The sequence below is a fragment of the Quercus lobata genome, unplaced genomic scaffold (assembly GCF_001633185.2).
Source record: "Quercus lobata isolate SW786 unplaced genomic scaffold, ValleyOak3.0 Primary Assembly Scq3eQI_2002, whole genome shotgun sequence".
Taxonomy (NCBI): domain Eukaryota; kingdom Viridiplantae; phylum Streptophyta; class Magnoliopsida; order Fagales; family Fagaceae; genus Quercus; species Quercus lobata.
The window spans coordinates 62824-83522 of NW_022154761.1; the positions used below are offsets into that span (position 1 = coordinate 62824).

At 34.0% G+C, this 20699-nt stretch overlaps 1 protein-coding gene and 1 pseudogene across 1 annotated transcript; both read right to left on the reverse strand.

Annotated features, from left to right (window-relative positions):
- Positions 1-2131: 2131 nt before the first annotated feature.
- Positions 2132-2968, reverse strand: LOC115973277 (calcium-binding protein CML24-like). Its single transcript, XM_031093536.1, has one exon. It carries the CDS (start codon positions 2889-2891, stop codon positions 2412-2414), a length of 480 nt encoding a protein of 159 aa, XP_030949396.1. The 5' UTR covers positions 2892-2968; the 3' UTR covers positions 2132-2411.
- A 5457-nt stretch (positions 2969-8425) lies between these two features.
- LOC115973278 lies at positions 8426-8893 on the reverse strand (annotated as a pseudogene).
- Between the last annotated feature and the right edge of the window lie 11806 nt (positions 8894-20699).

Here is a 20699-nt window from a genome sequence, read left to right on the forward strand (position 1 = left end):
TGTTGAAACTAAAACTTCTTACTGAATGTACTATGAAAAGCAAGAGGATGCATCATCAGCTGCCACACTAGTGTAGCACAACATGCCACCACCCAGTGCAGCAGCCAATGCATCAGGTAAAGCATCACCAACTGCCTCACCAGTGTAGCATAGCATGCCAGCCAGTGAGCAACCAGTGCACTAGGTGATGCAGACTCAACTGCCACACTTAGTGTAGCACAGCATGCTACCCAGTGCAGCAGCTCGTGCATTAGAACTGCCTAGACAAGCACTGTACCAACTCAAACAAGAAATTCAATATCAAGGACAAGTGAAGTTCAAATTAAAGATTCAAGTAGAAGTCCAGATTGTATTTCAAAGTTAAAGAAATTGAAGAGTTGTAATTACTCCTCTGAACGACAGTGTGGTTTACTTGGTTTGCTTGATGAGTGTACAAAAATGGCATGTAGCTTTGTTAGTTACTTTGGTTAGTTTTAAGTTAGACACGTGTGTGAGTCCGATAAGTTTGTTGCATTGTGTTCACACGTGCTTGTAGCGGTTAAGTTAGTATATATATAGTTGTATACTTACTGAATTAATTAATGAAAACAGTTTTCATCAATTTCTCATATGTACCGTAGATAAAGGTAAAATTTAGCTGAAATAGTATAGTGGGACTTATGAATAGTATCAAAAAGTGCATGAAACTCATAAATAATAGTAAAAAAAAACTAAATAGTAAAATAAATTAGCAAAAATAATTTTTGCCAAATGCATACTTAGACTCAACTCATCACATCAATTCAATAAACATAATCAATTAAAGTTTTAAACTAGCCAAACTCAATCAACTCAATTTGTTTTTAGCTAAGTAATACCAAAAAAAATGCATCTATGAGTTAAAGAATCTTGGTTTTTTTTTTTTTTTTTTTTGAAGAGAGAATCTTGGTATTTTCTGAGTCTCCCCATCAATAATGCCAATCCCCAATAGTAAGATCGAGAGAGAGAGAGAGAGAGAGAGAGAGAGAGAGAGAGGAAAAAAAAAGGGTAAGTAATAAGTGACCAAAAAAGTGTTAAGCAGGCCCAGATGTACATGTGACTGGGGCCATAAATATTGAACTCCCAACGGTACCCTTAATTATAGATTATATTATTCACATTATTAAGGCCCGTATCTTTTTTCTAATCTCTATTTATGGTAAAGTATTACTAACTTTTAATAATGAATTTAGTATTAAAAGTCAAAGAAAGCAATAGAAATATTGGAAAAGAATAAACTTGGAAAGAAATCAAGAATCTTTCCGTAAAAGAAAAAAAAAAAAAGATAGCCTGGCGCAAGGAGCAAGCAAAGTAAACCGCGTTGAGCTCAGCATTAGCAAATGCACAATTATTATGGCGTGTACTGTCGCGAAGTACTTTTCGTGTCAATGACTCTCACGCGGTATCCCAATAAAAAAGACCGTTAGACTGACTGTACCACCGTGGACCACCAATCATCGTTTATAACACCACGACCTAATCCAACTAATATTGTATGTTTCTCATTGGTCAGTCAAACACCCAAAATCAGTGGTGGTACCGCGCAACTACTCAAACCACAAGTCAATAACATATTTTTATTTTTTAAAAAATTTTAATAAATCACATCATGAAACCAAACTTAAATTCCCAATTGAATCCAAATTTATAACTGCCTAATTATATTGAATACAATTTTCATGAAACCAAACTTAAAATACAAACCCTAATATTAATGTAATCTAAGTATTTGAATTTAATTTAAAATTTAAAATAATTATAATTATGTGATTGAATTTAATTTACGAGACTTAAAAACGGCCTTCTGAATGATTCAAATTCCATGGCTCCCAAATCCCAATAATTGAGTTATCAATAGAAATTATACCAAAAAAATAAAATCGCATATGAATCCTAAATTCAAAAACAATGTCAAAATTTAAGTGGGACAGAAAAAGCATTGGAACTAACAACTAACAACTAAAAACTCACATGAAAAAAAAAAAAAAAAAAAAACCCCACAACATCAAAACATTCACGAGATTTTCATGAAACCATTAAGCAATAAAATCCAAGCGAACCTAATCCAATTTCCAATCCTTTTTTTTTTTCGAAGAGGAACAAAGCACAAAGATTAAAGATGGAAAGAAGAGAAAGGAGTTAACACAAGAAACCGTGTGTACAAGTTCAATTAAACTATGTCAATGCATTAACTAAAATCTCCGACTCCAAAGCTACATTAGGATAATTAGAAGCCCAATTGGTGGAATATTTTAAACATATTTTCAGTTTTTAAACGATTACACACATCATCACACACTTTTTCACCCACCACACATATTTTTAAAAAATAAAAATATTACTCAAACTACACTACCAAACCAAGTCAGAAATCTAAACTATCAGAGGCCTCTCTAACCTTGTTTCATCATATTTTTGAACTCATCGAAATTGACATGTCCATCACCGTCCTTATCGACCGAACTAATCATCTTCGAACACTCGACAAGCGTGCACTTCTCTCCCAACCGCCTCAGAACCTCGTGTAACTCCTTAGCCGAGATTAATCCGTTCTTGTCGAGGTCGTACAAATCGAACGCGTCACGAAGCTCCTTCGTAGATGAAGCCGATGACGATGATCCTCCCATGTGAAACTCAGCGAACTCGTCTAGACTGATAAAACCGTCGCCGTCCTTGTCAATCTCTGACATTATGCGACTCACCTCGTCGGATGTCGTTTGAGAACCCAACGCATGAAGAATATCCTTCAACTCGTCGCGCGAGATTTTACCGTCTCCGTTTTTGTCGAACTTGTTGAAGACTTTCTTCACTTCGTCCGTAGTCCCCAGAGAACTGCTGCTGCTGCTACAACGTTTGGAGTTTTTCGCAGCCATGGGAGAGACAAAAGAAAGAGATTTTTTTCTCTCTAGGGTTTCTTTTGTGTTTTTTCTCTTCCGCAAACCGAAGAGTTTTTATAGTGTGTCTTTCACGCGGTTTTAGTAAAACGCGTTTGAAGGTAGGGTACCGAATTAATGGTTTACTTTTTGCACTAAAGGCCGATCACATGTGGTCCGGTTAGCTGGCGTGGGTTTTTTTTTTTTATTAAAAAATTAATTAGTTGGGGAGACAATGGGATGTGAACGCGTGTCCATATCAAGCGCACAAAATATTTTACATGTGCCAAGTTATAAATTCCAGATTCGTTTGTAAAAAATAAATAAATAATAGATTTTCTTTTTATGAAAAAATTTTGGTTTGATGAGTCATGACTAATAGGTAAAAAGTAGCGACAAGCTATAATTGACTCTTATATACATTCATTATTAACAGCATTTTTTATTTGTTATTATTGATTTATAATCTCTCTTCTTCTTCTTTTTTCTTTTTTTTTTGAAAAATAAACACATAGTGAAATGGGGATGAAATTCTAATACAAAGACTCAGCCTCAATTTTTTTTATTTTTTTTTATTTATTAGTGTGGTTGATACTTTTATAATAAAAAAAAAAAAAGGGATATTGATAGGTGGTTGTTGGTGACAAATAAGAGGTTGATGAGTTTTGAGGATTGGGATTTGGTGGGTATTGCACCTGGTGCAATAGTAATGAAGGTTGAAATTGAAAGATACAAAAAGTAACTTTCAATTTCAATCATTAAATAAAAAAATATTTTAAAAAATAAAAGTTAAAAATGTAAAAAAAATTTGTGAAGAAAGTAGTGTAATTACATAGTGCAATTGCTACCTAATCTCAATTTGAGTTTTGAGTAAGACTGAGCTGGGATGAAAACAATTATTATGTTTTGTTCGGGGTTGTAAGAGCACTAGTAATAGTGGTGCTAAAAAGCTATTTTTAGCACCACTACATATAAATAAGTGGGTTGCAATAATGGAGCTCAAGGTAAAAATTTTACCTTCATTGCTACAGTGCACAACTATATATGGCTATGCACTATAGTTGAGAGCTAAAAAGAAAAAATCATTTTTTATTTTCCAACCGATTAAAATAATATTTTTTCCTTTGTTTTTTTTTTTTTTACTATTCTTTTATTCTCCAACGGGCAAGCCCTCAAACAAAACAACTCTCAACTCCCGCAAACTCACTCTCTCAAACTCTCACCTCTCTGTCTCATTGCAGCTAGCCCGACTCGATCCTCAACATCACCGGCCCACTGAAGCTTGATGTCACTGACCCACCAGCTGACCCAGTTCGTCGAACTCCCAAGCCAACCCAAGCCCCACGCCTCAGACCCACGCCTCCGATCCGTTGCCAATCCACGCCTTCGAAATTCTTGAGGAATTGATTTTTTTGATTTCGAAATTCTTACAAACAAACTTGAATCATGAATTCTAGTTTTAATGAGAAATTGTTAGTTTGGTTTTGAGACGCTCAAAATTGAATTTGTTTTTTTCTTTATTAGTGGGATTAAGCTACATTTCAAATTAAGTATTATGCATAATCATATTCTATTGTTATACTTCTAAGTATTTTAAGTTTTGATGAAAATGTTAGTTTGTGAGTTTTATTGTAATTTGGTTTGAGTTATGTATGTGAGTAATTTGTGGACTACATTGTTCCAACTATAATATGTATTCTATTTTATATGTTTTCTTATAAAGTTCCTTCATTTTATAGTTCACATTGTTCCAAGATTGCTTCCGGACAATTGAGATGATTGTTTTAGTCAAAGATAAATTTGTATATATATAATTTGTTTTTTTTAAAAATAATGTTGTTATTGGGGGTGTCCAAACCAACCCACCAACCGACCCACCCGGCCAATCCGATCCAAGAACCGGCCAACCCGACGCCGTGACGGGTCGACGGTGGGTCGCTGCCTCTAGAACCCGAGACTGCGAGTCGGTTGACGGATTTGAACATGAAAACCTGAAAAAACCGATCCGACCGTATTACACCAGAAAAAGTCCTCGTTTTCCATTGATGGGAGCGTTTTGCTGGTGGTTTTAGTCCGATCAATCAAGAAATGGCCAGATCTCTTCAAGATTCAACGAGATCTCATCGAGATTTGGCTAGATCTCATTGAGATTAGGTAAGATCTCATCGAGATCCGGCTAGATCTCAACATATTTGGCCGATTTAGTACAGGTCCGGTGGACTTTAGCAAATTCCAGCAGATTTTTGCAACTTTCAACCCTGACCGAGAACAGATCGGTCTTTGGGGAGGTCCGACCACCCAAACCAACCCCTTTCACCGTTCGGCTTTCAGCGGCGGGTCTAGAAATGGTAGACCTGAAGTAATCGGGTCGGTTCTAGGTTGGGCACAAACCCGACCCGGACCGAGCCATGGACAGGCCTAGTTGTTATACTAGATGATAATGGGCTATCATGATGATTGAAAAATTTTTGTAGTCGAAAGATAAATTTGTATATATATAATTTGGGGTTAAAACAAAATATTATTTTTATACTAGATGATTAATTGCTATCATGATGATTGAGAAATTGTTTTAGTAAAAAAATATGTATAAGTATAATTTGAGATTAAAAAAAAATCACTTGTTAACACTAAACGATTATTTGCTATTATGTGGCGATGACAGTGACGATGGCGGCAGCGATGATGGCAACGATAGTGGCAGCGGTTGTGGTGGTTATGGTTGTGATTATTGTTTATTGTAATGGATATATTATTTTATTATAGTTGATATATTATTTTATTATGATATTTATATTATTTTATTATGTTGAAAACTAAAATAGATTACTGTTGTTGGATATTTTGTAAAATAAATAAAGTAATTTTTTATAGTACTAAATAATTAAATTTTTTGATCAAATTTTTTGATCCACTGATGTTCTTAAGTTGTAACAAGTTACAAGGACTGAGGTTTTTTTTTTTTTTGAAAGAATACAAGGATTGACTTTATGGTAGGAAGTTTTTTTTTTTGTTTGAGGAACACTTTATGATTGGATCTCTCTCAATTCTCACCTGTTTTTACACGTTAATAATCCTTCCAAGCAAAGTGAACTGTACATGCTCCCACTTTTGGTATGGACATTTTTTTATTTATAGTTGGTTTAGTGCAATATTTTTGAGTAACCGCGTACACTGTGGATGGGACGGGAATTTATGGTTGGTATAGTAGTAGCTTTTGGTTTGAAGAAAGCAACCATTGAAAACGACTTGACCTGTTTTTTTTTTTTTTTTTAAGAAAAGAAAAGGACTTGACTTGTTAACGCGTGATTCAGCCAAAAGAAAAAAGAAAAAAGAAAAAAAAAAAAAAACGATCAACATAAAAAAATCAATCCTTGGAGTTGGAAGGTATGACAGTTGAATATCGTTGGAAAAACACTTTACTGATCAGTGCACAACCAGGGAGAATGGAAGGAACATGCACAAGCAGACCAGGAAGAGTGAGCGGAACCCCAATTAATGGGCTTTTCAATTGCTTCCAAGATAGCTGTTAATATCTCGAAACAATTAAGTCCAAAAAGAAAAGCAACATATGTCTTATTGCTACAAAATGCAAATGCAATTAAAAGCCCCAATATTTTCATGCTAGACGAGATGAGCTTGTTGACCTAGTCTGGGTTAGAAATCAATGGTTAAATAATTAAATTTATCATATTTTCATAATCTAAGTTTTTAGGACAATCATTAATTTAACATAATATCAGAACGGAAGGTCTTGAATTTGATCCATATCTTCTCCACTCTACCTCCACCTTAAGGGCATTTGGTTCACTCAGGGCGGAGCCATGTAGTGGCTTCGGGGGGCCTCGGCCGCTGCAATTTTTTTTTTTTTTTTTTCATTAGAGTAGGTAGAAAAAAAAATTTGGCCCCCCCCCCCCCCAATATTGGACAGCCCGCCCCCCCATGCCCAATTCTCAATTATTCTCCCAAGTCCAGCTCAAATATTCTCCCAAACTCAGCTTTAGTTTTAGGTCTTATCATCTTATGTACTCCAAACAAAAACAAGCTGGCCCGCTCAAGTCCAAATACTAAAAACAAAACTTCACTTTCTTTTCATCTCAAAAAATCCACCCACTCACCCACGGAATCCCTTTCTTTACTTCTTATTCTTTTGTTTTATCTTCTTTGATACACTTTCATTTGCACTAGTACCGTTGCCTACCTATCAGCCCCCAAAACTCCAGTCCTCTGTACTCACAGTCCACAAAAAAAAAAAAATCCTGATCAATTTTTTCTTTCTTCATCAGCTTTAGTTTTGAAACTTGGTGACTGATGAGTTTTCTTCTCTTTCTTAAGCATTAGATATTCATCTCTTTTTAGTGTCTTTTTTTGATTTTCTCAACTATCTACACCTAAATATTCACATGCTCTTTATATTTTTATAAATTTTTAGAGAAATACATGATTGAAGGTATGGGGAGATTGTTTGTGATGAGTCTTGAAGGAAAGATCTAAAGTTGGAGGCAGTCAGGTAGGGGCAGTAGGCATTGCCACACGGGTGACCCATTTTTGCACTTTGTGAAGACAAAGTTTCTAAGGTAAAATTATTTTGATTTATTACCTATTTTTGATTAGTTAGATATCATGTGGCTGTGGATGTGGCTATGGGTGTTGTTAAATTGTTTGGTTTATATTGTGTACCAATACTTGTATGTTTAATTTTTGTTTTTGTTTGAGGGGTTATTATTAATTAAAGTCATATTAAAAATGGGTTGTATGTTTGGTAGAGAAGTTTAAGTAATGTTATTTGTAGTTTTTTAAAATACGTGTGAGTTAAAAAGTTAAGTATGTGGAAATGTGTGTAATGTTGTTTAAAAACTAAAAATGAGTTATTTAACAACTCTACCAAACGAGGCCTTAATTACAGGGATGTAGTTGTTGGAAAACGAATTGGTTTATATAAACTTCCATGTTTTTTAAATATTTTTCTCTTAACAAGGCATCTTATACTATTATGTTTGAGGAAGTCGCAACATCAATTCAGATAATAGCAAAGTTCAGACAGCAACAAAAGTCCAAGCTATGTTGCAACTTAAAAGTACAAAGATTTTGAGTTGATTACATTTGAAGTTTGAAGTTGATTTGTAGTTTAAATAAATGATGATGCAATTGAAGATTTGAGTAAAGATATAGTAGAAACAGCATGTTAGGATTAGGATTTCTTTTAAATTCAAATTATACTGAGTTAGTTGCTATTTAGTTTAGATAGAAGTTGTTCCTATTTTGTAGGATTTTATTATGGATAAGATTATCTCCTTTTGGGTATTTCTATACTAACAAATGAATGAAAAGGCAAGATAAAATTTACCCAATTGAATTCTATATATGCACTTGTTATAGTTTGGAAGGTCATTTGTTGTGTTTAATTTAATAATATGATGATGAAAAATCATCTCCACTTACTAATATTGTTTAATTATTTTGATATCTAGGTTTAAACCTTCTTGCAAATTAAGTTCACTACTTTCCCAAAGAATTCAGAGAGACCTAGCTCTCTAACCTTGTTTCATCATGTTCTTGAACTCCTCGAAATTAACATGTCCATCACCATCAGTATCAAACGAGCTAATCATCTTCGAACACTCAACAAGCGTACACTTCTCACCCAACCGCCTCAGCACCTCTTGAAGTTCATTTGCAGAGATCAATCCATTCTTGTCGAGATCATACAAATCAAACGCTTCACGAAGCTCCTTGGTCGATGACTCAGGTGTTGTCGATCCATTCATATAAAACTTAGCGAACTCGCCAAGGCTTATGAAGCCATCACTGTCCTTGTCAATCTATGACATTATGCAACTCACCTCATCCGATGTCGTTTGAGACCCTAATGCATGGAGGACGTCGTTCAACTCATCGTGCGAGATCTTCCCGTCTCCGTTCTTGTCAAACTTGTTGAAGATCTTCTCAACTTCGTTTGTTGTCCCCAGAGAACTACTACGGTTCGAGCTTCTACTAGCCATTGGAGATACACAAGAAGAAAGAGATTTTAGGGTTTCTTTTGTGTTTTTGTATTTCTCTTCCACAAATCGATGAGATTCTTGTCTTATAGTGTGTGGTTTTATACCGTTTGGAGGGAGAATCTGCACAAATCAATCACACATTAATGGCTTAATTTTGTTAGTTGGCGTGGTTTATAAATCAATAAGTGCACTGTATCCAATAATAATAATAATAACTAGTCGCTAACCCGTGCTGTGCACGGGAACCTACCTATTTATGTGGTAAACTAAAATTATTTTATAAAATTTTAAATTGATTAAGAAACTACATTATTGCATGAATTGCTCTTGTATAACTTCAATTTGTGTTACAGTTTGATAAAGAAGTCATTGTTTGAACGTGCAATGACTTATGAAAAATATTAAAGAATAGTTCATGACTATAAACCTATAACTATTGAAAAGAATCAAAAGATTAAGAGCTTAAAAATTATAAAAATATATATGTGTGTGTGACTACACAACAGAGAAATATAAGAGAAAAATTTGTTACACTCAAAATAATAATTCATGGTTATAATCATTGAAATTTTCCAGATAGTTTTAGATATTACAAAAATATAACTCAAAAAGTCAAATGTTAAAACTTCCAAAAGGCCAAAAAATATTAAGGAATCATAAGATTTACATCCTATAAATTATTGAAACAAAAATATATATATATAGGATTTTATAATAGAGAAACATAAAAGAAAAATTGATTACCTTCAAAAGAATAATACATGGTATAGTTGTTGAAACCTGCTAAACATGTTCAAATATTGCAAAAACTAACACAAAAATTCAAATGTGAAAACTTCCAAAATGCCAAAAATATATGACTATTCAAAAGAGAAAAATAAGAAGAAGAAAAAAGTACATGAACCTATAAAGTAATAAGTTTTAAATTTTAATGGGTCTAAACTTTAAACAATAAAAAAAAATCACATGTTAGGTTGTGTTCCTAGCAACCTTGAAAGAAAAAGTAAAGGGGAAAAAAAAACCATGAAATACCATCAAGCAATAAGTTTTAATGGGTTTAAACTACAAACAATGAACAAAAATAATCATAAACAATCATAGGTGCAGGGTTTGGTTACCAAAATCAGATGGTTGTAAAACACAACCTTTCAACATTAATTTAGGGTTATGCAGAAGGCAACATAAATGACAGAAAATTGTTTTTACGTTGTCTGCTATGCCAACCATCTAAATATATTAATTCCAAAAAATATTAAATAAAATAATTCCTAAAATTATATGAGATAATTAAGAAGAACATCAAGCCCTTGCATGGATGTTATTTGTGGACGACTGTCCATCACTGCAATTCATAGACTTTGTTGTTAATAAGACAATCGAGTTCAAAACTAAAAGCGATTAGGTGGCCTTTGTACTACAGGATTTGTTCTCGTTGAAGAATCAACTTACTTCCTACTATGGCTTCAATTTGATATGTGTGTTTTCTTTGTGAAAATTTGAGTGAGTATGAAGGGTTTCGACCTTGGCAGAAGTTTATATTTGTGAAAATTTTTGTTATAGAATTTTAGTTGAAATAGAATTTTCAAGTTTTTAAAACATATATCTAATAGAGTTTTATTTAAACTATACTATTGTAATACTTGATAAGATATAAAACCAAAAATAAAAAGAATCTAAAATAAAAAGAAAAAGAAAAAGAAAGTAGTGATGACGTGAAAAATTGTGGAAGCTCCAAAGGCTTCAGTTTTATATATATATATATAGATAATAATAATATGTGCAGAAAATATTTCACACATGTCTCAAATATAAATGACATATTTATTATTTAATTATTTATTTAGTAAAATGTTACATATGAATGATAGATGATAAAGTGATATTAGTGATAGATTTGTGACTACCAATAAAAACCAATCAATAACTACTGTAATAATTTTTGTATAAAGAGTAGTGCTACCATGTTAACGATATTCATCAAAAAAAAAAAAAACCCATAAGTTGCAAGTTATTAGTGGTTTTCATCTATATTTACAGTTGACATCACTTTGTACTTACCATTAATAGCTTACGATATAGACCTTCTTGTTAAATTGTTGTACTCTTATCTACCCTACACTTTGTATTTCACTTTATGCTTCACCCAGTGCTAGCTCAAGTTCTAGGCCAAAGAGTCCTAGGCCTTAGCCCCAAATTGTACTTATAAAAAAAAAAAAAAAAAAAATCCCAAAATTGTAAAATGCTAGCTAGTCTTTTAAAAGAAAAAACATATTTGAGTTTTGCATTATTTCCCAATCTTCCAGAAGGCACCCAAAATATAAATTGAACAATGGAAATTCAACAGAATTGAATGCCTAAATTATTTCCAAAAAAAAAAAAAATTTGTTATGAGTTTGTTAAAAAAAATGTTAAATAAACATTGAAATCAATTTTTCCTAACTACTTGTTAAGGAGATTTAATTAAATATAAATACAAAACTATGTTAGCAATTTTGTATCTAAAAAAACAAGAAGAACAATCTTTAAACAAGATAAATATAAAAATTAATATTTAAATATAAAAAATCATCGAAATTTATTGCTTTAGGTTCCAAAATGTATAGACTATAGAGTGTGATCTTGGCTTCATCAACCATAGTTATTCATATATTTGAATTTAGACACGGTATAATTAAAGTGGAATGCCAAAATGGGATAAAGGAATTTTATTTTTGTTGTTGAGACTTGAAAAAGTATTTGGTCAGTGGTTGGTGACCAATTAGAACTTGACATGTTTTGAGTAGGTGACCGATTAGAACTAGACACGTTTTGAGTAAGAATGAAATGGTATGCATACGGTTACTTTGATAGAGAAGTAACTTATACGCATATTATTATTTAGGAAAATATTTACAAATGCCAACGCATTAGAGCATTAGGATTTGGCGATGCACAAAAAAAAAAAAAAAAAAAAAAAAAAAAAAAAAAAAAAATCGATTTTGTATCCTAACAAACTACTTTATCTATTTTACCATCTCATTTTATTACATACCCAACATCCTAGTTTCTATTTTTAAATACAACCTAATAAAATACCACTAGCGGGTGTGGTACAACAGGTAAGTGACTGCTGAGACTTTCACCACATCCCAGATTCAAGTTCTCACGAGGACTGTAATTACAATTTCTGGAAATCCCAGAAACTAATAGAGCCTGGGGTGTATGTGGGTTCGAAGTTTCTGAGCTCCACTTCGAGCTGGTGGTACCCATGGGCTTACCCAACTGTACCGTGGGGTGTGGGACAATGACTGCCACACACGAGTCCTTTTTTTTTTTTTTTTCTCTCTCTAAAAAAAAAATACAACCTAATAAAATAATATAAACTAAATAATAAAAATAAACATAAAACTATCTACCCTCTATCCTCTCCCGTGTCATTTATCTCTCTTTCTCAACCACAGTAGCTCTCTCTTTCTTTCATGGCCGAATCTCCATGGTCAAGGCTTATAAGCTCCACTACTTTCCGCTATGTGGATCTCTACCCCTCTTATCTCTATGCAAAACACAACACTAAAACCCACATGGTTCAAAACGCAAAATGCAACTGTCGGGGACGTTTTTACGACAAGGGCCAAAAATGTGAGAAAGGCCCAAACCTCCCCTTGGGTTCTTCAGAAGTGTTTATTTGTGGAGAATCAAGCCCAAAATTCCAAATGTATAATGAACAAAAGGCTAATGGTGCTTTGACAAGAGAAAATCAAAATGCTAATAATGAAAATGCAAAAAAGCGCATAAAAATATAACAGGTCTGAAACTTCGACCCATAGTCACACAGAAGAATAAATTGAGGAAGGTCGTGAGGAAGAGAGGGAAGGTTCCCCTGTACCCATATTTCCATCCCTAAAGTTCAGAATTGTGAAAATGTCTCTTGGTTCAGTGGGTTTTTGCTCTGAAGTTTCAGGTCTATAGGGAAAATGTGGTTTAACAGGTCTGAAACTCCGACCCACAGTCACACAGAAGTGGAAATTGAGGGAGCTCATGAGGAAGAGAGGGAAGGTTCCCCTATACCCATATTTCCACCCCCAAGCTTCGGAATTGTGAGATTGTTGGCTGGCTAAATGAGTTTTTGCTCTAAAGTTTCAGGTCCTTAGGTAGAACGTGGCTTGGTTGTTTTTTAGTTGAAGAAAGACTCTTGTCTTAAGCTTGGGTGTTGCTCCCCATGGTTTTGAATCTAATTGTCGAATTTATATTGAGTTTGCGGTGCTCTAAGTGACTAGTTTTTGGTCAATAAAAAAGGCTTTGGATCCCAAGGTGTTAAGCAAGTAGTAATTTTCAAGTTTGCTTTTGTTTGGATAAAAGGAAGGATTACTTTTATCATCATTAAGGGAAATGCTTGACTAAACCCTCATTGGCTCCTCATTTTCAGTTGTTTCAGACCATTGGGAGGCTTAACTAGATGAGAGCTAGCAGTTAAAGTTGGCCAATGAAAGCCAACCATTTTTAAAGGAAAAAAAGGGTTCGGACAGAAACTTTGGGCCACAGTCACCCAGAGCATAAAAGTTGTTTTGGGGTGGAAATTTTGGATACAAGACCTCCTCCATGAGCCTAAGGTGCTACCAGTGTTCCTTACCCATTTGATAGCACGCATGGACTGGACTCATGCAAAAGGTCCGAAAGGAACCGACTCATACCCTCCAAACCACACTTCTTCAATTTCCCCATAAGTTGTATGGACTTGGGCCATGCTTAAAAGAATAAAATATAATATAATACATGAATTGAGCTCACAAGAAAGTCGGGCTTGCTTGAATCGGGCTTGTACGAAATGTGTTGCGAAAATGGGTATCAACAGCAACAACTGAAACCCACGCAAAACGCAACCACCCAATCTGATATCCGCAGCTCCACCACTCTCCACACCAATTTAAACAAGCTCCAGCCACCGATTCAAACGCAACAATTGAAATCCACACCGATTCAAAACGCAAAACTCAACAACTTAAACCCACGCAAAACACAACCACCAATCTGTTCTCCATGGCTCCACCATTCTCACCGATTCAAACAAGCTCCAGCCACCGAAACCAATTCAAAAACCCACCACCGATTCAACAACCCACGCCGATTCAAACCCATGCCGATTCAAACCTACGCCGATTCAACCCACGACGCTGATTCAATAACACACGCCAATTCAACCCACCTCTGAAACCCAGCCACCGATTCAACTTCAATACCGGAATTAAGCCTAACCAACACCCAAACGACCACCACCAATCCGAACCTAGCAACCATTGAACCAACCCAATACTTTAAACCCAATAAGCACCAATTCAACCCAACCAAAAACATGCAAGTGAAGAGAGAGAAAAAAATATATTAAGAGAAAAGGAAGAGACAGAGAAATAGAGAGATAGACAGAGAAGAGGGAGAGTCAGAGAAGAAAGGGAGAGAGAGAATAAAATATTAGATTTTTAAGTTTACAACCGTGAATAGTGGGTTGTCTATATGTAGGAATTTACTATTCGCAAATGGTATAATTTTTTACATCTACCAACCCAATGAAGCATGTTTTTAATTGTTTTTGTTGTAAAATAGCAATCGGCGGTGTTTACGTCCCCTAATGCTAGTGCTCTAAGTTTAGGAACTATATTTATAAGAAATTTTTTATGTGAAAAGAAAAAATAATTAATTGTTTTGACAATTTTTTATATTTTTCATTAAAGTGGTGTCAAAACTTCCCTAAAATAATTTATTAACAATTGACTAAAGAGCATCCATTAACAAAACTCTATTACAAAGATAACTTTATCGGATATGGCTGGTTCAAAATTAGACACATGTTTAGAGCAAAGAGGCATTGTACACAAGATTCACCCAACTTTATTTTGATAGCCATAGGAGAGACTATTTGTTTTGGAAATATAATTGAAGCTTATGATTGAAGCTCTTCAGTGTGCATTTGCGAAGTGTTGGGATGAAAATTTTGTGCGTTTTGCTAAAAAATGGTAGATCTCACGGCATTGTTTATGGACCACAAAACTCAGCAAAACGTAGATTTTTAGGTAAATTTAGGTCTCACAGTACTATTCACATATTTAAAAATTATTTTGTTACAGTGTTTTCAACAATAAATTTTCAATTTTTAACAAAGAAGCAGTATTTAAATAGACCCTAAGTTGCGTTTGACATTAGCTGAAAAATATAACTTTTTTTACTATTATTTATAAGTCTCATTATATTTTTTTATATTATCCATAAATTTTACTATATTATTTTAGTTAATTTTTAATTTTATTTACAGCACTATCAAAAAAAAAAATTCAATTTCAACGGTTTCATTTTTCAATTTCAGCTGGTCTCACCTGTTTACGCGTTTTAAGTTTTTAATCATTTCAATCAAAGTGAAACTCTTGACAACGACCTAGATCCCACTTTTGAGGAAGCGCATACGTACGTAGTGGGTGGGAATTTAAGGCAGCTTGTGGTTCGGAGCAACCAATTAAAAAGTACTATTTATATTATAGAGTATAGACTGGAAAGTTTGCTAACGCGTAATTCTTTAGACCTACTTTATAAAAATCAATCCTTGGAGGTTAATTAGGGCCCCACTTGGATCTCGTTGGAAAATACTGTTGGACCAAGACTTATTTCTTTTTCTCAAAAAGAAAAAGAAAAAAAAAAGACTTATTTCTTATTTTTAAAGACTAAACACTGTAGAAACACTTCCCAGTCCTCTTTACACCACGGAACACAACAAGATTCAGACCTCAATTATTGGCTTTTCAATTGTGAGGGCTCAAAACAAACAAAGAAATACTAGTGCCACGTGGTGAGTTGGAAATAATGGAGAGAAAAATAATAGATTTATAAGATCTATATTTTCACCACTCACAACTTATCATGTGATAAATTGTGATAAAAATTGTAATATTTTTTATTGCACTAACATTTTTCAAATGATAAATCATGTTACACACTCTTTATTATATTTTCTCATTTACACTTTGAACTTGTGTTTTAAAAACAAAATTTTAATTATAATTATGAAATTGTATTTTTTTTTTTCTTACAACTTTAACTGAAATCGTGTTGACAGTTAATATGTCATTTGCATGTCATGTAACTATCATCGCACTAAGGCCAAATTAAAAGAAAAACAACACCACATGTCTTGGTACAAATGCAATTAAAAGCCGCAATTTTCCCATGCCAGAGGAGATGAGCTTCACAAAGCAGTTGGCCCAGCCTGGAGCCAAACAAATGTAAGCTCGTTTGGGGCAGCTGCTTGCAAGTAGTTCTTGGATGCAATATTGTGGCCACATGTTGGCAACTTTAAGTTATACTTGGTACATGATGCTCCAGCCAAGATCCATGAGAATGTGGGACCACATAGTCGGAAGCTTTTGCAATAAGTACTTCCATGGAGACGAGAAAATCATTGCCATTAGGCATTAGCTTGCACAATAATAAGCAAAAAAAAATGGGCATACGTCGTTTTTGGGAAACCACCTTGAATGTCAGTTACGCAAAGTATGAAGAACATGAGTTGGTTGAAATTTGCAAGGATAAACCAGATGTTTAAGAGCTTCTGGAAAATCTTGATATCACTCAGTTTGCCCAACTTCTCCAAAAAGCAAGAAGTGTTTGTTAAGCCAACTAAAAAAGTCGTATGACTGATAAGAAGAATACTTTGTAATTAGCAATTTGTCAAAAAGAAAAAGAGAAAAGAGGCAAGGACAAGAAATGTGAAGAATATCCTCCTTGCACCTTACAAAATTGCTAGGTGGATAGCAGATGTGGAATTCTTAAACTCCCTACTGTTAATTAGCAAGGAGTTGACCAAGGAAAATAAGAAGCACCCTTTTATGTTTTTTTTTAGTTCCATCAATACATCCATCATGATACTTCAGAATGTCATTCCATCCAACGTGCCTTTCATCAAAGTCAAAGGATCAAAGATGGAGCGTTTGACTTCCTAAACACAGGGAAGTCAGGAGTGCATAGCAAAATCCTCTTCCTTATGATGACAAAGGGAAGTGCACTGCCTAGATTCTACCACAAAGGTTGTCATTAATAAGTTCATTAACCAACCCAACTATGTAAATACAATGCTCAATAATAAGCCCATCCTCGATCAACTTATTGTTTTTAAAAATATGTACAATCTCTTGAACAGTTGAACTATAACATCATTCTTTGCTATCTTCTTCTGCTTCTTTTTTTTGGCTGATAAATGGTTCTTTGCTATCTACCTACAAAGAACAAACCTAGCCTAATCAGGAGAGATTTTCTTCTAAAGAATGGGCCTCAACCTTACCATTATTAGCTTTGACATAATTTTATATAATAAATTACAAAGACTAGAACTGCACTGATTAAAAATATTTGCCCAATGTTCTTTGGAGTAAGGGTAATGATGTAAAGTTTGAACCTTTTAACAGAGTCACATGTTTGAAAAAAAAAAAAAAAAAAGTTGCAATGACATCAATAACCCTATATCCCAATATTAATTCTAATAACAGCATATAACATAACATAATACTCACAGCTCAACCCGACACGCAAACATAAATTGCTACCACTATATGTTACAGGCTAAAACAACCACAAACACAAACACAAACACATGCTGGAAGCCACAATAGCCACATTCAGATCCACAACCACAGGCTAGAAGCAAGCCTGGAATTTCACTAGAGATGGTGATTGCAGCAAATCGGGGATGTAGAACTAGATCTAGGCAGAATTTTAGTACATAGTAGTGGTAGACAAAATGGCTAAAATACTATCCATTTTGTGTATGCAATGTCAGTTACATTGTAATGTAGTGACAATGACTTGTTGTTTTGTGATGGTTTTATGGTTAATCATGGATACTATCCATTTTAAGTATGCAATGTTATGGATGAACTTTTATTATAGTAGTCTTATACAATATAATCCAGGGAAATATAACACTATATATCTTGAATAGGAATTATGTAATTTCCATTTTGAATTTTTGTTTGTTGATTTTCTTGAACAATGTAAGACAGGGTATATGTCCTATGAAGTACTGGTTGTAGTGCATTGTCCATAATTCGTGGATACTATCGATTTTGAGTATGCAATGTTATGGATGAACATGAATTATAACATTCTCTCAAACAAGGTAACTAGGGAATTATAACATTATCTTGAACAGAAAATATGAAAGCTATATTTTGAATTAAAAATGCTATATCTACAATATTTTTATAACACCTTTACAATAAATCCTAGATGGTAGGTTGTTACTTGCTATTATTAGTGGCAAAAAAGTAATTTCAGTAGTAGAGTCATAATAAGTAATAACTTGCTACCTAGGATTTGTTGTAAAAGTGTTGTGAAAATATTGTGAACGCGTTTCTCATTTTGAATCATTGCTTGTTGAGTTTCTTGAACAATGTATGATAGGGGATGTCTTACAAAGTGGTTGTGGTGCAGTGCCGGAATTTTTGTCCAATTTTCCTTTCAAGCACTAGTTACCGTGCTTGTAGGATTATTGTGAATGGTACACAGGGACATATGCTTTTATATGTACAATCTTTACTTTTAACTTAACATGTAATCAAAAAATTTGTTAAGACAAATTTATTCCTAAATTGCAAGAAAACTGTCATAATTTAAACTTGATACATCATAAACAAAGAACATAAATAAGCAAATGTTGATTCATCAATTTCATGAAGGATAAGTTTAGAGATAATTGTTACATTGTGCAATTTTACAAGCCAATATCCTTTGCACCAATCGATCCAACTAAAACCTACAAATATTGCTTTGTCGAGATCCAGAGCTACAAACACTTAACTTTGAATTTACACACTAATGTAGGTCTCAATGTTTTGGACTTGACAATCGCTTGAAGCCACTGGATGTTCTTGAACATCACACCTTACAACCATTCATTATAAAGGGTTTTCAGTGTATGAGATGGAACTTGTTGCACAAATCTAGCTTGAAGGAAACAAAAGTCTTAAAAGACAATGAAAATCAATGTTGAAAGTGATCTAGACTCAAAGTTGAAGCTTCGTATTCACAAGGAGATAATGAAGTTCCCCAAGGCCTTTCAAAATTGTCAAATTGCATTTGATTAAGGATTCTTCCATTTTTACTCTATCTGTTCAGAAGCAGTAGTTTTATGAGAATGCCCATTGTTCTTTGCATCTTTCATTTGAAACTTTAATGGATTCAAGATTAGAAATACTTGTTTAATGGTGAAATTCTCTCCTTCTCTCTATATCTCTACTTGTATTTTCTTTTGAAAAAAAAGTGCATAGAATATATGGAGCTTGCTATATCCACTAACATGTTATATAATGTGGATGCTCCATTTAGCCTATTGTTCTAACTTTGTTGATGCTGAAGTGAGTTCAGTGTCAAATTGCATTCGACTAGGATGCTTCCATTTTTACCCTCACTTTCTTTCTCTTTTCTTTGTCTCTCTCTCTTAATTGTCCTGAAGTAGTTGTTTTATGGGGTTTCTCTCTCTCTCTCTCTCTCTCTCTCTCTCTCTCTCTCTCTCTCTAAATTGTGGGGAATGTAGTGACCCATAAAGGGGGGTCTTGCATTCCATGGAATTCCACATCGCTTAAGGAAGCATATGAGAATATATTTATAAGGAATGACCTCCCTTCAATGTGTAGAGGCATTTTCCCCCACTGCTGTATGTTTTGAGGGAGAACAAAACCACGAGGGGTATAAGCCCCAAAGCGGACAATATCTACACAGTTGGGGCGGAGTCGGAGTTTTCTCTCCGGGCCCACCAAAACACAATCTCCCCAAATTGGGAAGAAAATGGGAGAAAAAATTGTGTAAAAATTTTGCTCTGAGGGTTCTTGATAGTGGTAGAGGGGGATTCTTTTGTGTAGATTTCAATCTTTATTTCTTTAGTTGTTTTCAGTTTGAGTGATTGGAGAGAAAAGTTCTGATTCTATTGGTGGTAAATGTCGAAAAAAATTTAGATAAGACATTGTTTTGTTTCACATTTTTAATGCTACTCTTGGTGATTTCAGGCTTTCTTTGGTAGCTGAGAAAATGCAAAAGATTAAAGAAGTGAAAAATCTCAGCACCATATGAATGTAAGAACGATTCAGGCCACGTCTAGATGAATTGTTTCATATGATACAACTTGATGCTTCATGTCTTTACTTCTGTAGGGACGTTTTAGTTAATCATTCTAATTTTTGGTTTTATGTTAATTTGTGCCTGGTATCTTTCCCTAACGTTGGCTTATAGATGCACAAGAATGTTAATCTTGAATACAGTGGGTTCATACAAGTTTAGCAGTGACAGATCAGAGGATCTCATCAATGGAGTTTGGATATGTGAAAAGTGGTGGATGTTCTCATTAACTACTGACTATTACATTCCGCTCCTATATACATGAAGCAGAAAAACTAACTAACTAATTGAGAGTAATGGCTACTAACAGGTTATCCAATTGACTAATCCTGAACAACCAATGAAAAAGGATGAGTGTCAAACCTAACTAATTAAAACTAAACTTCCTATTGTTTAATATACAGTAGTTAAAACTAAACTTACTGTTGTTTACTATATCTGCAACATTGCTGGAACTAAACCAGTGAAGAACTTGCACTTGGACATGTATCTTGATACATTGAACATGTCAAATTGTGGTAGAAGTGACTGGTAAGATGGCTTTTGCACAATGGTTAAGACCGTGGCCTTTCATTGTTGCTCAATCTCTTTTGATTCTTTATTATTTTCACAATGTGAAGGAAAAATACTCGGATTAAGGTGCAGTTCAAATAAACATATTATGCAATAAATAATACGA